Consider the following 17,537-nt stretch of genomic DNA (forward strand, 5'->3'; position numbering starts at 1 on the left):
TAGCCTAAGAGCATAAATATGGGGCTTTAAACTATAATAATAATAATAATAATAATAATAATAATAATAATAATAATAATAATAATAATAATAATAATAATAATAATAATTTATATAAAAACTTTAGTTGACGCTTCATAAACGCAAATTAACTAACTAAAAGTCGATGCGAAGTGGTATCAAAAAGTAGAGACTAGTTTTGTAACTCGCCAGAAGATGGCATTGGGAGCGCTGAAAAGGGACGCTAAACTTCGATATGATCAAAGTATTGATATACAATGATAAGAGCAACCTACTCCACCTCACAAGCTGAATGTGTCTACTCTTAGGATGATTTAACACCGATTCTGCCTCCATTAACCCTTTGACTACCAACTGGATACATCTGTCCCATGCGAATAATTCAAACATCGTCGGGAATTTGTTTTTAGAAAAGTAAAATATACATGTTCTTCCATCGGGTCAGATGTAACCAGGAGACTGTATTTAGTTTCCAAACTGTGTACAGATGTCCGGAATATCCCACATTAAAGGAGTCGTAGTCTACATATAAAAGAATGTTCACATTTAAAAAAAAATGGTAGTCAAAGGGTTAATGATAGTGCTTTGGAATTGTCTATAATTTCTTAAGTAATGTATTATTATTCAATTATTCAATTTCTGTGCAATTTCTGAGAAATAGCGGGATGGTGGAAATATTTCCAAAAGGCTATTTCCTAACTCTTCATAAAGTTGTAATTACGAAAACCATGTCCGATGCTTTTTCTTAATAACCACATAGGAACCAGAAGAAATCGGGAGAAGATTAAATGTAACCAAAAACATTTATCGAAACTTAATGTTAAAGTTTTCACTTCTATGTCAAGATTGTTTTCAGTTGAAAATGTAAATTTACGACGTTTAAACATTTCGGTCGCTGAGCACTAATTAATTAATGCGATGTTGATGCGATGTATTTAATGCGATGTTGATTATAATATACTTATCTATGTGTATACAGACACCATGTTTGGAATAATGTACGAAACATTCGAAATTTCAAAAGCGCATTATTAATTTTACACTCAAAAAATTTCAGCTAAACGTCACTGCATTATAGCAGCAGTCGTTTCTTCATCCTCGTGAGGCCTGAATATAAAACATCGTAACTTTGTGGAAGTATGATCAATTCCATGTATTTATGAATAATAATTATTTGGAATTGTTGTTATTTAATTTGTAACTTAAGTATCTGAAACATAAGGATTTTGTAATTATTTTGTCAAAGATACATATCCTTCATATCAGCATGTAACTTCAATGGGAATACACTGAAAATTTAGTATATAATGAAATTTTGGCGTTGTCAATGCCCAAATATTTCAGCTTAAAATTCTACTTATCAGAGTGTATTTTTAGGATATAGAGAAAATGTATTATGTATGTGAAAATTTATAACGAAACATTTGCTAATTGTTGCCAAATTTCCAACTTTTTAAATGTAGCTATCTAAACTACGTGCATACGCAATCAAGGGAAAGAGACATAAAGACACCTTTGCAATAAACATACGCGTAGTTGTTGTTGATATTTCCCGCCGAGTCGTGTTCATCCTGACCTCTTTTTTATCCAAAACTGATCCAGTTTGGAAGCCTTTTCCAAACACATGGAAATTTTTATTAATCTTGCTTCCATTTCATATTCCTCATGCATTTCCGACAACCTACCCATTTTGTAAATGCAACTAGAGGCTCTCGTACACAATAGAGGCTTATGTCAGCAATCTGAGATGAGAAGTATAAAGATCAATATTGCAAGTCACCTTGCGCGATGACTATAAAATCTCTAATGAGTTTTCCGACCACAAAAAACTTCGCTCTTTGTTAATTTTAGTAATATTTAATGCATGTACTTACACTGAATTACTTAATGTTCTTGTTCTAAATAGCAATTAGAGAAGTTTTGTATATATACAAATTTGTGCAAAATAACTAGGTCTACCTCTGTATCAAGTTGGTCAATGCGTACTTGAGGAACTGGTCGTATCAAGAGATCGAGGAGACTTTATACGGAAATTCAATAAATCCGTCTTCATCACACTACACTGTTGATGCAGTAAATTTTGCCAATATGCAGTTTTTTTTTTTTTTTTTTTTAGTATGGAGAATTCTTAATTTTCCGAGAAAACCAGCTTATCGGCAGATACAATTTAGCAGGTAGAGACTGCAGTAATATGAAGTCCAGAAATCATCAGTTGGGATGCTGAGTGATCATTGTATCATAACAGAAAATGTAGAATATCTACCGTCTGCATGTCTGTTAGTTCTGAAGAAGTTGCCTTATTCTACCCAAGTATTTCATAAGCAGTAAATGAGAATTACGCCGATTCTTTAAGTAATTTATAAAAGCCCCTGACAGTTATTGGAATTGCTGTATTTACTAGAGAGTTATATATTGAGTATTGGGGAAACTCCTATGCGTTAAGGTAATGATTAATGGATATATGCCACTAAATGATGAAGCAAGCTATTACATGAATGAAACTGTCAACTGGCATAATTGCAGAATATGGCAGAATATACAGCTCAGCGATCTCGTGAAAAGAGAATGGAAAACAGAAAGTTGATGTGTGGAGGAAGATCGCGCGACAGGTGGAGTCCAAGATGCATTGATCGTTCATGTTTTCGGAACGCAAACTGAAACGCACCGTGTTTCGTTAAGCTATACATGTTCATTCAACGACAATCGGAATAGGATAGCAATTTGTAATCGACATCTCCCTCATCTCATTTCACAAGAATCGTTCCTGTGTACCTGGTGTCATGTTACTATGTAGAAATCCTCAGAGATGGATCTCCACGAACTGCACACCCACGAAGTTTGGATTTGGGATGATGAGACACTAAATCATGTAGATGTATAGTATTAAAGTTAACTTAGGTAATTCATGATTTGGTAACATAGGTAATAATAGTCGCAGTACTACAATTATTATTATGAATATAAAATAATTTAAGAATATTTATGATAATATTTAATAATAAGCTATTGTTATAAATGAAATATAAATATGAGTGATGGATAGTTAGAATTAGTGAATTATTACGATAATAATGTTTATTAAAAGAATTTACGATTTTCTACGAAGACAATTTAGCTTATCTGGTGGCCCAAAAGTAGGTATACAGTACCGTACTGCATTTTTATATAATTTCTTATTGTTATCCATCAGATAGACTTAGTTTCTTTATTATTTGTTCTTAATGCCTTTTTACTTACATCTTAAGCACGGAAGAGCCGGAGCAAATAAACTCATAAACTAGAATGTTATACTTGATCAATGCAGGGGTGTATGCCTACTTTTGGGCCACCCTGTGTATCACAAAGGTTCGAAGACAATTCATTCAACTAAACATCCAGGGGCGGACTGGCCCACCCTGCTACCCTGCAAATGCAGGGTGGGCCCCCCAAACAGGTGGGCCCCCTCCACCAATTTTAAAAAGATGTGCTCAACTAAACCTACCAGCATCAAAAATATGTCAGGGTAACTCCCGAAAACTTGTGTTTTGCATAAAAAAAGACGTAAAGTTAAACTTTCATGAACAGACCTTATTCTTCTTCACGTTTATCGACTTGAAAAGGTTCCGCCTATGAGACAATCAGGCCCTAAAACATTGCGGGGGTTGTTGTAGTGTTTCAAAGTTGACTTGAAATTAGTTTTTACTTATTGCACATGTATATATTTTGGGTTTTCTAAAACATGGCATTCATTTGTTTAAATAAGTGGTTTAAATTCATTACATAAGAAAACAATAGCACTATATAAATAACTGCAAGCACCAATTCCGGTATTGTTTGTGTTTACAATAAAAAATGATAATGCCAATTACACACTGTATGAGTTACTATTAAAATGTTTCTACTTCAGATTTTTTGTAATTAATGTTTTGCTTTTGTATGAATATATGGGATACTATTTATGGGTTCGAAGATGGACTTTTATATGTACTATATATGAAGAATGCCAAGTACATTTTTTTTACATTTTTATACAGTGGGCCCTCATTTCAGTTTAGCAGGGTGGGCCCTATGGTTGCCAGTCCGCCCCTGTAAACATCCATGGTATTCTACTCATGAAGCATGCTTATATTTATTGCTAGTGCAAGACAAACTTTTATTATTCAATCTCAGTAGTTCTACAGACAACTTAACTAAACTAAATCTAACGCATGGTTTATTCTTTCTTCATTGCTGCTTATTTGGTAATAAGTTCCGTATATAATTACCATTTCATGCTCCATATTATCTTCGTATGATTATTCATGTAGCACAGTTTTTTAATAGAATCCTACTATCTCAGGAATTGTTTTATTCGTATTGGAATAACATTACACAGAAATTATTTGTTAAATTGAATATTGTAATACAACATACCTGAATATATACTTGTTGCTGCTGCTGTTTAACTTCTCGCATCAATATATATCCAATGTTAAACGTAATCTCCATCTATTACGTCATGATAACTCAGTTAACCGACTGGGCGTTGTGATTATGTGGTTTCCACGTGCCAATGCTCCTTTCGGTATGAGCATTACAAACTTGCAATTTACTGCAAAATTTTCTCCCTGATGGTTTCAATAATCAATATACGCGTATTAGGGATCAAGTTATTGTTGATCATTTATGGAACTTTTATTTTTTTTCTGGTTCTTTAACGTTATAGCTTATAGAAAATTACGTATAACCTTTAAAACAAAACAAAAAACAAAAAAATCTTATTACAGTTTTGTCCGACGATGCGATACTGGTGGGGCAGAGTTTGATCTTCTTACTGGCTGGATTTGATCCTGTAACTATCTTGATTTCTTTCGCCATCTATGAGCTTGCCCTTCAACCGGAGATTCAGCAGCGACTACGAGACGAAATCCAAGAAGTCTGTCAGAAGCATAATGGAGAATGCACTTACGAGGCTGTACAAGAAATGCGTTATCTAGATATGGTAGTCCAAGGTAAGTCTTACTGTGTATGATAAATGAGAGATTTATCGGCATGCAAGTATACACTATACGTCGAGATGTGATTCATTTTAATTTTATTTGCTACATTTAATGAGTGACAAGATTCCCGTAACTCGTTCGCTGCCTCTTGACGCCATATGGCGTTATTCATACCTATTGCTGTGTGCCATTGACGCCATTTAGCGTCAAGAGATAGTTCTCATTCTAGACATTCTCTGTAAAGTGGGACACAGGTATATAGCTTTTATACTGCGGTGTAGAGGTATGCACGGGCCGGGCACGGGCCTACGAAGCATAGATCACTTCGGGCTCGGGGCGGGCCGTAAATTTTTAAATACACATCCTTATTTCTCGGGCTTAACTTTGTAAATATACTGTACAATGATATTTATAAGACCATTCTTCATGGAGAACTTTTAAAGCGCGTCTAAATTTTTAACTTGAGACACCCACACTAAAAATCTGAATATTATTTTGTAATATTGAGGGTAAAGCTAACTTGTAAATTATTCATTGTAGCTTTGGAAAATTTAAGATTACTAATAAAACTCCAACTGACCAAAGCAATATATATATTTTAAGATTATATATTTGTGTTACAGTTTCGGCTATGTAACATAGCCTTCCTCAGACACATTATGAGAGAAATATCTAATTTTGACAGCTTATATACAATCTGGATGCAAGACATGCTCACTTTCTCTTTACAAAACGTAAACTTTTAATTGGCTCAAAAAGTAAATTTACAGCAAAGGAGGAAAGAGGATAATAGACTTAGTGAGAGAAAAGAAAGAAGAAAGAAAAGGAGATAAGATCAAAAGAGGAAGGAGTAGTGTATCAGGTTAATTGTAAAGAGTGCGATATGAAGTGCATAGGGGAAACAGGAAAGAGATTAGAACAAAGGATAAAACAACATAAGGATGATGCTAGGCTAAAAAGGTAGAACAACGCAGTATATAAACACATTAAAGAAACGGAACATGAGATAGATTGGAAAGGAATAAAGGATTAGAAAGGGAGAAAAAGAGTGTGATAAGAAAGTGGAAAAAAGCCCAGTGGATTAAGAAATACGGGAAGGAGAAGTTGATGAATTGGTCTAGTGGACTTGTAATACATGAATTATGGGAAAAGATGATAGACAAAATAAAAAGAAAGAATTAAAAGGATCAACATGAGCTGTTTTAGCAGGTGTACTATGGAGAACAGCAGATGGACAATAGCGAATAGAAAGTGTAAGTGAGAAACACCTAATTAAGAGTTTCATAACTGGTGCACGAAAAGAGAAAGTGACCACAGTAATTAAAAATTTACTTTTTGAGCCAATTAAAGGTTTACGTTTACAGTAATTAAAAATTTACTTATTAGAGCCTATTAAAAGTTTCCGTTCTGTAAAGAGAAAGTGGGCATGTCTTGCACCCAGATTGTATATAAGCTGTCAAATTTGGATATTTCTCTCATAATGTGTTTGAGGAAGGCTATGTCACATAGCCGAAACTGTAACACAAATATATAATCTTAAAATATATATATATATACTGCTTTGGTCAGTTGGAGTTTTATTAGTAAAGCTAACTGTGTAGTAGTGCAGAGAAAAATTAAAGTAACAAAAATAAACATGTCAAGCTTATCTGTGAGTGAAAGTTTGAGCAGCCAGAGTGTCGATTCCATTCTTTTTCTTCACAGCAATCGACAATAACTGCTTTGAGAACTATATGAGTGAGTTCATTACACATCCATTTGCATAACAATTGCCACATATTGACACTTTGTTTTAGAAATTTGGAATATTCATTTAAGTTGGGCATTTCATGAGAATTTATATAAATGAAATGAAATGTTTAGTTTGACCTCCGACATTATGCACCGAGGTAAGGGAGACAGAATGTATATAAATCACCATCTTCTTTAGAGAATTCATATAGTTAGCAAGTGCAAAATGATAAGCTTTATTTTGTTATTCTCGCTGAATCATGTAAGCTCTTAAGCTGCAAAATTAAACCTCTAGTTGTTGTAAATAAAAATACAATTTTACGTTAATTATTAAGTTTCTGTAATTCGGGCTTATTTCAGGCTCATTTGATTATCACACGAGCTCGGGCCGGGCTCGTGCTTAAAGGATAAAGCATATTTCGGACTCGGGTCAGGGCTCAGATTATAAACTAACAGTCCGGGCCGGGACCGGACTAAAAGTTCCAGCTCGTGCAGACCTCTACTCTGGTGGTACACAGTGTTGGCCTGTCATTTTCTGTAGTGTGCTTGGCTTCCGCTAGATGTAGCTATTTTGTTGCAAAAGGCTGAATGTTGCAAAACCGTAGGTGGCAAATTGGGTTGGAGTACTGAAATCAAGGTGGCAGCGAAAGAGTTAACAATCTTTATTAGCACTACCTTCCCCACAACTTTTTTGTCGCAATTATTAAAGAGTATTCATAAAAAGTATGTCAAAGTTAGAAAGTGAATCAGCATCTGCAACGTTCTATTAAATGAAACAACATCTGTTTTCAGTCCTTTCTTATTGATCAGAAAACTACAAACATATGAGTATCTTAAAAACTAATAGTTCATTTGAAAGTATAGTTCATATATATAGTAGAGTCACCAGCAAAAGTTTATCCCTTAAATGCTCTAATTCCGTTACTTGGGGTCCAGATAATTTGCAGTTGTGAGAACGCCTGAACAGATGCAACCCAACTTACACGTAACTTTTCTCGGCACTGACAGCAGTTGGTAGCACTAAATCAGTTCTTTATGCAATGAAAATTGTGAGTAGATGACGCACGAAACAGTTCTCTATTCTAGTATGAATTTCTGTTGTTCAGAGTGTGTTGTTCAATGAACAACATATATTATTCTCAATATTGCTGTGTATGTAATGTATTATTTCGTTATATATTGTATGTTCAGAGAAATAAAAAACTACTGACATTGCATGAATCAGAAAATGCTTGAAAGTAGATGAAAATATCAAATCTAAAAAAAACTGCTTGAAATAAGTTTGTAAATGATGGTCTTCATTGATAGAACTTCTCCAATTCTCCTTATTCCAACATCTTTTTTCTTTTTGGAGAGAAGACCTTGCTTGTCACACTGAGTATGCATTGAAATTGAAAATGAAACATTTAAAAAAGTTTTAGCCTGGCGGAGATTTCAACCCGCGTCTACCGAATAGAAGTTCAATGTGCTAACCACTTACCTACCGCATCACTTCACCTTTACTCTAAGCTAATAGCTAGTAAAATCGTTTCATGGAAAGCTATACATAAGATAATATTGCTCGTATAAGGATACATTACTTATGTGAGTGTCACAATGACTCACTCGCGATTTCCTTGTTTAACTCAAAAGCAATTTATATAGACGTTTCTCAATGAAGAAAATATCACGAAACGTTCTTTAAGTTGAGGCTACGTCGCCGTTTTCAACGATGATCCCGTTGTACATTACAATTCTTCTTTAATTTCTAATTTCCAAAGAAGAAAAGACGGAAGAAATTATTTTCACATTCTTTGAATTCTATCAACACGTGTAGAAATAGAAAGTTCTATGTTTATCTTCCATAAATACTAGTATATTTTTTATATCTACGTATGAGGAATTTGTAGCAAAGGGTAAAACAGGGAACTCCCATTGCAGTGACCCTGATTCGAATCCCGTGGCAATTATTTTTTATTGGAAGGTATTGTTTATGTAATTGATATTATAATGCGTTATTCCTTTATAATAATAATAATAATAATAATAATAATAATAATAATAATAATAATAATTATTATTATTATTATTATTATTATTATTATTATTATTATTATTATTATTATTATTATTATTATTATGACAAAAAGGAAAGCAAAAGTCACATAGTCGAAGCTATTCATAGGAACAGGAAAGATATGTCAGATGTTTCTTAAGTTTACGGGATGTGTCTTAGGATAACAGTAACGAATTTTATTTCTCCCTTCTTCTAGGTAGAAGGGCAAGATGACATCTTAAATAGTATAATTCCCCTGAGTAGAGTTTTTAGTTCGGTCACCATTTACAATTTGTGCACAGGTAGGAACAATTCCAGATTTTCTCGGTAACAATAACACATTTTTGGCCCATAAAGGCCAGTAAGGATGAGCCTAATCCATTCATCAATTGTTGGCTAAACATGTAACGTTCCCAGACAGTACGAAACCAGATTGATACGGATGACGTAATTTCATGTTGTTGACATTTCACTTGTGAAGGCAGTCGACTCAACTCTGAGACCCAGAGAATTGAATATTTTTCATGTTAGTATACATCAGAAGTATCGATATTGCAAATGATAAAAATTTCCTTAATTACTTCAGTGGGAATCGAACCCGCGAGCCCAACGTTGTGAAACTAACGCTTAAGCCGCTAAGACATCACTGTTCTGGTAGAAGGAAAAACTGAATGTGCAGTAAATTCAGTAAATTACGCACTTTTACGATTTCAACGTCATAATGATGAAACTTTCTGATTTCAGTCATGATAAAATAGTAGTGTTATGTAGAGAGAATAGTCCAGAGAATTCAACTTTAAATTGAAAAACAGAAAGACATACAAACACGCAAGTACATGAAGCAGAAATTGGAATATAGGGGTCTTCGAACCTTTGATAGACACAGTGCCGTGCCTTGAGGGGAGCGAGCGGAGCGTCGGCTCCGTGCGCCGAAGTAAGGAAGCGCAAAATTCAGGAAAAAAGAAAAGAAGGAAAAGTAATAAAAGTGCTCAACATCAAGAAAAAGCAGGATTTATTTTTGAAAATTTTCTTACGCCAACCAAGATGGCGCTTCGCGGCTTTTCTAGCGACCTCACTCATATGTACGGAGGCACCGTCGTATGCTCTCGCCTCGGGCCCTGAGTTTTCATGGCATGGCACTGGACAGCCATTCATCTTGACTGGAATTGGTGATTCAGTGAACTGGATTATTTTTTAAAAAGTTAACTAATTTAACGAACTCAGTACCTTATGTTTCCTATTTTTACGCGTTTTACTTAATTTTACTCATTTCACTCACCTTTACAGTTTTTCCAGTAACTCTTTAAGAACAAGGACAAAAACACAGAAACACTGGGATAAAAGAAATCACAAACACTCTTCGAGCGTTCTTCTCTTGACTGAAGAAAAACAATAAAATACGGTGAAAATGAAATTTTTGGTCTTTCATCTTCTATGTGCTGTCAAATCTGTAAAACTAAATAAATAAAGAGCAATATCAATATACAAGACGATCAACATCTTAGCTCTTCATGACATAACTATTGCATGCATCCGAATAACTCTACCGGTAGTATATCCACAAATCACCATTTGTCATATTTTACCGAAATACGTCATGACTTTTCCGATAACCTGATACTTTAAATGTTGTTAATACGCGAAGTTCATTAATCTCATTACTTATTCACTTACTCTCTTATGATCATCAAAACCTTTAGAGCACTTCCCGTAGATATAGCAAGGTGAAATGTAGTATCTAGGTTTGGTGTAGCGTGCAAGTAAACAAATTAAACGGAATAGGATTATATTTCCCTCCCTCAGACCCCTTACAATGGAGTGTATTGATTCTTCAACAAAAGACTTGAAATCCAATCAGAAACTTCATAAAATATAAGATATGTAGCTAAGTCTCGACTTTGCGATAATAATAATAATAATAATAATAATAATAATAATAATAATAATAATAATAATAATAATAATAATAATAATAATAATAAAGAAATAACAGAATTACAATACCAATTACGTAAACAATACCTTCCAATAACAAAAAATAATAATTGCCAAGATGGGATTCGAACCCGGGTCGCTGTAATGGTGGCTTTCTGCTTTCACACTTTGCCACCAAGTCCTCATATGAAGATAAGAAAATAAACTATTAGATATGTTAGATAAACATAGAACACACTATTTCTACACATGTTGATAGAATATTCAAAGAATGTGAAAAGAATTTCTATCGTCTTTTCTTCTTTAGAAACTAGAAGTTAAGATAAAGAAGAATTATAATGTAAACCAGGACCGTCGCTGAAAACGATGACGTAGCCTCAACCTGAAGAACGTTTCATGATATTTTCCTCATTGAGGGACGTCTATATAAATTGTTTTGAGTTAAACAAGGAAATCTCGAGTAAGTAATTGTGACATTCACATAAGTAATGTATCCTTATACGGGTATTAATATCTTATGTATGGTTTTCCATGAAACGATTTTAACTAGTTATTAGCTTAGAGTGAAGGTGAAGTGACGCGGTAGGTAAGTGGTTAACGCATTGGACTATTAGGTAGAAGCGGGTTCAAATCCCCGCCAGGCTCAAACTTTTCAAATGCATACTCAGTGTGACATGCAAGATATTCTCCTATCCAGAAAGAAAAAGATGTTGGAATGAGGAGAATTGGAAAAGGTCTGTCAATGAAGGAAATCATTTACAAACTTATTTCCAGCAGTTGTTCTAGATTTGATATTTTCATCTACTTTCAAGCATTTTCTGATTAATGCGTAGTCAGTATTTCTCTGAACATACAGTATATAGCGAAATAATGCATTACATACACAGCAATATTGAGAATAATATATAAAGGGTAAGGGAAAAAAACAAGGAATGTCCATGCGTGTGCTGTAACGGGTGCTTTGCCCTATCTGTTGATGACTCTTGGTACTGTTTGACTGTATATGCTATGCATGCGTAGATGTAGAAATGTCCATGTAAAAAGGGCAAAAAATTTGACTAAACCTATTCATTTTGTATGCGGTTTTCAATATTAGTCGAAAATGCAGTTTTGTGACATTCCTTGTTTTTTCCCCTTACCCTTCATATAATGTTCATTGGACAGCACGATCCGAATCATAGAAATTCATGTTAGAATGGAGAACTGTTTCGTTGGTCACCTACTCCATAGTATTACCTGCACAAACACCTTGCTCAGGGCTACCAAGTGCTGTCAGTGCCGAGAAAAGTTACGTGTAAGTTGGGTCGCATCTGTCCAGGTGTTCTCACAATTGCAAATTATCTGGACCCCAAGTAATGGAATTAGAGCACTTAGGGGGTAGATACTTTTACTGGTAGCTGTACGTTTTGAGCTAGTCAATCTGTTTAAAAAAAAACTAAATTGCTGTTGTTTTTATCTACATTTGATGAATAGTTGAGATGCTCGATTTTCGCATGTGTAGATGATGTTTGAACCCTTTCCTCCCGTTAGAATACACATCGGGGATAATTTGGACTTAATTGGTATCGGAAGTCTCACCATTCATTTTAGTGTCCCCGGAAACTGTGGATTAAACACACGTTCTCGATTACTTTTTTTATGTCATTATCCGTTACCCCTTTTCTCCCCTGCCTTAAAGCTGGAAGGCCAAGTTAGGCCAGGGTCACTCATTGTACCAAAAATAATCTATATCACTACAGGTTCTAGGAAGCATTAGCGAGATAACATCGTTACCTTCATTTTTATTTACAGAGATCGCTGTCCCCTCAGTCTCTTTCAAGATTAATTAAAAAGCTTGCGTTGCAAAATTGTCCTATTACTTGCAGTTATTGATTTTTCTTTCACAAAGATGATCAATTGTTCCATTTTAAAATAGAGTAAGATGAAAATGGGGTTACTTCTGAAATTTGTATGGGACCCAATGTCCTATTGTGTGAACGTACGGAATTTTAATCGTTTCTGTATAGTGATTTAATGAACCAGTTCTTTAAGTTTCACCACACTTACAGCAGTGTAAATAATAAAATATAATTTAATGCAGGACGTCCGTGTCTCACGCTGCATTTACCAACTGAAGTTTAATAATTAATGTATGTTTAATATGTTATGTGTTCTGTAGAATATTTATTTATATTTTTTTTGTTTCATTTAGAAACGCTAAGAAAATATCCTGCAGCTCCTCGCGGAGAACGAGAATGTACGAAAGAGTGGCAGATTCCAGGAACAGATTGTGTCCTAGAGAAAGGAATGTTAGTGACAATTCCTATTATAGGCCTTCATTATGATCCTGAATACTATCCAGATCCAGAGAAGTTTGATCCTGAACGTTTCTCGCCAGAGGCCAAAGCTTCAAGATCACCGTATGTGTATTTGCCTTTCGGCGGTGGACCCAGAAATTGTGTCGGTAAGTTCATACATCTTAAAGATTTGTGTGTAAGTGAGTACCCTAAACATAATTAAACATATAAAAAGTAGATACAGCATACATTTTTTACTCGATTCAATAACGTTTCCTGTTTGTCTGAATCAAAATTTGGATTCAACGATTCACTCGTTACTATCGACCAGATTTTCTGTTTGTTTTCCTCCTTAATGAAGTTATTCATGCGCAATTGGTCTCGTGTTCAATTGTCGTGGGATCTTTCGATAAAAAAGAAGAAAAATCTAGTCTCGTTCGAACCATTTTTTTAAGCAAACATCCCGTTTCGTATAATAGTTGAAACATTAATCTAAAATTATTTTTGTACATATATGTAATATATGTAATAGTTGCTTAACTCAGATAACAATTCTTGATCAATACCTAAAGTAGTAATAATTTCCTTCCCAAAAGAACCGTAACAAAGGTATAGAGGAATGAACTGGACAAAGCGATCAAAACTCTTGTACTTAAACACAATTAATATGCAGTAAGCTACTACTTTAAGGCAGCTTATTATTTGCATGATTTAATATCGCAAACAAACGATATTTACTCGTACATAAATTAAGCCACATCTACCAATGGAAACACATTTAAGTACACTACCGCATACATTGAATTAACATATGAAACCACACACAAGATAAACAAACTTAATTATCTGTTCTCACTTAAAGAAGCATGTGATCTTCGTTTGTGTTTGCGAAGTGTGTTTTCAAATTTTTCTTTATGGCTAGTAATTTATCAAATTTTGTTGAGTTTATAAACTGTGCTTATAAATTGTTAGTCTATGAAGAAGCGCCAAGTCAGTATACCTCATAGTAAAATATGAATTCCAGTTTAATCAATATAAGGAATATTTGCTAATATATCAAGATAAACGTTCTTGGAATTTGCACAATTTGCATTGCATTGTAAACATAGAAACTGTTGAACATTTCGTTGTCTTTATTTACTCCCGTTGACTGTTTACCTAACTTTAATAACATCTTTATTGGATGTATTAAAAATAATTCAGGCATTAGTAAAACGTAATAGAATTTACATCTTCTGAACATTAACGACTAACTAGTTTCCTTGCTTAATTAGTTCCTACATATGATTTTATACATTGCTTCTTCCAATGTTGTGATGTTCCCGTGGAATTTCTCGACTAATAAGAATTTCCAATTATCCAAAAACGTTTATATTTAATTATAAATATCACTTCGCAATTTGTATCCGATTGCAAGGTTGGATTCTGACATGCAATTCAATATTAGACTGTATTGTTTACAACAACATTTTAAAATGTCAATGATAGATTATTTTATAACAATATTTTAATGATTTACAACAATATGAATGTAAATTATGTTTTATTTGTTTTATCTTTGCTATAGGTATGAGGTATGCTCTTCTGGACGCTAAAGTTGCCCTGGTACATGCTCTACGAAATTTCGAATTTTCACCTTCTGAGAAGACAGTAATACCACCAGTTTATGAGAATTTTTCGAGTAACTTAAAAGTGAAAGGTGGGATGTGGTTTAAGGTTAAAAGAGTTAGTTCTTAAGTTAAAAAAAAAGATCTTGTTTCAAAACCTAAAATATTGTGCAATCTTGTTCATAAAATATTGGTTATCCTGAAAAAAACTATTTATTCACAAAGTGCCAAATGTGGGAATGCTCTTTAAGTTGGAGGTGTGAATGTTTTTGTTTTGATTTATCGTCCCTTTTAGCAGTGAGGCTATATGGGACGTGGACCTACACTTTAATGTGGGATCCGAACCACATCAGGTTCCCTGGGAATCGAACCCGGGTCTCCTGCGCCAAGGGCGCGTTCGCTAACCATATAGCCACGAGAAAACTCTTTGGATATGTAAAATTCGTTAAATAAACTCCTCAATAAAAATAATTGAACATATGTTTCAGCCGTATAGAAAATTCCACTCCTAAGAGGGGGGAAAGGGGAGTAATTTCTTAGATATTCAAGCATCCTTTTTTATTGAGAAAGTGTTCAATATGAGTATTTGCTTAAGTTTGAGATGTGAAAATTGGCATATATACTCTTTACTAATAAAAAGGCAATATGTAATTCAGAATTTTCGAAAAGCCTGGTCCTGGAAGTGGAAAGGAAAGCAATTTATACTGTTATAGGAAAGAGTAAAAGTAATACTAATATATCTATAAACGTGAGATTTGGACAGAAACTTCTTTCGTTAGGATAGCAATGGATATGAAAGATTTTTTTTTTTTAAATACGTACGCTACTGGAAATAGAGAGTATTCAAATGTTTTTCCCAGAATATAGTACTACATGTATCCCTAAAGTTCCCGTTTTAAAGGGAGAGAAACATTTTCTATTTTCACACCCTCATTGAAAGCAAAGTTAACTATACCTTGTTTATGATCGCATCACGGGAAGACGGTTATGTCCAAAACCGCGAAGTACATTCGAGTATGCAAGCTCGAAGAATACAATTGGAGTGCTTATTGGAAATTATGATTACGTATTGTTCTTTAATATATAATTGTATATTTTGTATATTAGTTACAGTAATAGGTATGTATCTAATATGTTTATTATTAAAGTATGTTAATAAAGTTTAACATACTTCAATATGTTTATGTAATTGTACATATGTGTATTCGAGATAGTCCACATATAAATTTATGATTACGTGTTATTCTTCTTCAATGTATAATTTTGTATGTTGTGTATTGATTATATATAGTAACGGGTATGTATGTAGTGTTTTAACTTTTAGAGTCATACAGCCTAATTGTAGACCTATGTAGTCTATTCGAAAGTATTCCAATGATATAAATTAACTCATTCTGTACATATATAATTTCAATAAATGATATTCAGTATTATGAAATCAATTTATAAGTATATTAGCCTCTCTTATTTCTTATTTAAACTTACGAGTAATATTAGTGTTAATAAACCTTTGCAATGCATAACGAAATCTTGGTGGCACTGGAACAAAACCCTATTCTGTGTAGAATTTATACTGAGAATGAAAGTAAAACGTAAGGGGTGAGATGCTATTGTCCTTCATATTAAAGTCTTACAAGCGAACAAAATCATTTCACGTCTTGTTTCTAGTTACAGAAATAACTTTTAAAAATACAATGGTAGACAAATTGTCTGTAACATCAGCGCATCCACAAGTTTTTGTTGAGGGTAGGGTCCAAAGCAGTGTGGTAATTGAAGGAGGGAAAGGGGAAATTCCCAGGCACCTCTGAACATTCCCCTGGAATCTCATTCCCTTTATACTTTCTAAGGGGAAACTTCGTAATAACATCATACCTTATTATTACCTTGCAACCTAGTCTGACTTTCATAATTTTGAACTATCATTATTAAGTTATTAAAATTAATACATTGCGAAGAGATCAATACTTGCTGTAACCTAAACGGTAATATTATTCTTATCGATGGGATAATACGTGATTCGTGCCGATATGAATTGATCTGTTTCAAGTCATTATACACAGAGATTACAAAATCTGTAAGGCTTTTGTCCACTTTAAGATCAAAATTCGGTTTCTAATTTGGGCATCCCGGTCTGCTAACATAAAATCATTTTCGAAATTTAATAATAGCGCATTTTTAAAATCGGAATAATTACGCAGACTACATCTGATTGCTTTGTACCATACCGAACTAGGTGGTAGCAAAATATGTGGTAAGATTTTGAAGAAGTTAGCTTTATCTATTCCAATTAGTTCACACTCTTCCTCAAATTTCTCTAAATATGTACTCACTGGGATGTCCTCAGATCTATCGATGAATTTAGTTAATGATCTTATTTCACTAAATTTCACGCGACTATTATTAGTCCTAAAATACCTTAGATGTCGAGGTTTTATGTGTGTATGATTCATGTGACGTGGTCTTCTTTCTTTGTCCTCAATATTTGATATGGTATCTTCCCTTTCAGAGTAGACTTCTGATGAGTTGTTGTCTTCTTCACAGAATCTTGACTCATTTCTCCTATGTTCTTCATACACAACGTCGAGGGCAGAATCAGGATTACACTGGGCGGTACTGATTTTCTCTTTGATGGTATGAATTTTCTTCTTGCAGTCTTCGAATTTGGTTCGTATGTTCGTTGACTTGTGTTTCGACTACATCAACAGTACTTCTCATCACTGCACAGCTTTGAATAATTTGTTCCATCCTATTGTCGGTTATTTCCAATTTGGTATTTATCTGCTGTATTACTTGTTCCAATCTGGAGTCCATCTGCTGTCCTATTTATTGTGTCACTTGTTCCAATCTGGTATCCAATTTGGAATCTATCTACTGTCCTATTTTTTGTGCCACTTGTTCCAATCCGGTATCCGATTTGGAATCAATTTGCTGTCCTATTTGTTGTATCACTTGCTCCAATCTGGAATCCAAATTT

The 17,537-nt window shown here is 33.9% G+C and overlaps 1 protein-coding gene across 1 annotated transcript in view; it reads left to right on the plus strand.

Annotated features, from left to right (window-relative positions):
• LOC145667866 (uncharacterized) overlaps positions 1–16,015 on the plus strand; it is a 62,778-nt gene extending 46,763 nt beyond the window's left edge. Inside the window, exons 9-11 of the mRNA XM_081735298.1 lie at positions 4,767–4,991; positions 12,872–13,123; positions 14,524–16,015. Of these exons, the coding sequence (XP_081591424.1) occupies positions 4,767–4,991; positions 12,872–13,123; positions 14,524–14,693 (647 nt within the window). The 3' untranslated portion in view covers positions 14,694–16,015. The remainder of the gene's footprint in view (positions 1–4,766; positions 4,992–12,871; positions 13,124–14,523) is intronic.
• The last annotated feature ends 1,522 nt before the right edge of the window (positions 16,016–17,537 follow it).

The sequence above is a fragment of the Thermobia domestica genome, chromosome 13 (assembly GCF_964235325.1).
Source record: "Thermobia domestica chromosome 13, izTheDome1.hap1.1, whole genome shotgun sequence".
NCBI lineage: Eukaryota > Metazoa > Arthropoda > Insecta > Zygentoma > Lepismatidae > Thermobia > Thermobia domestica.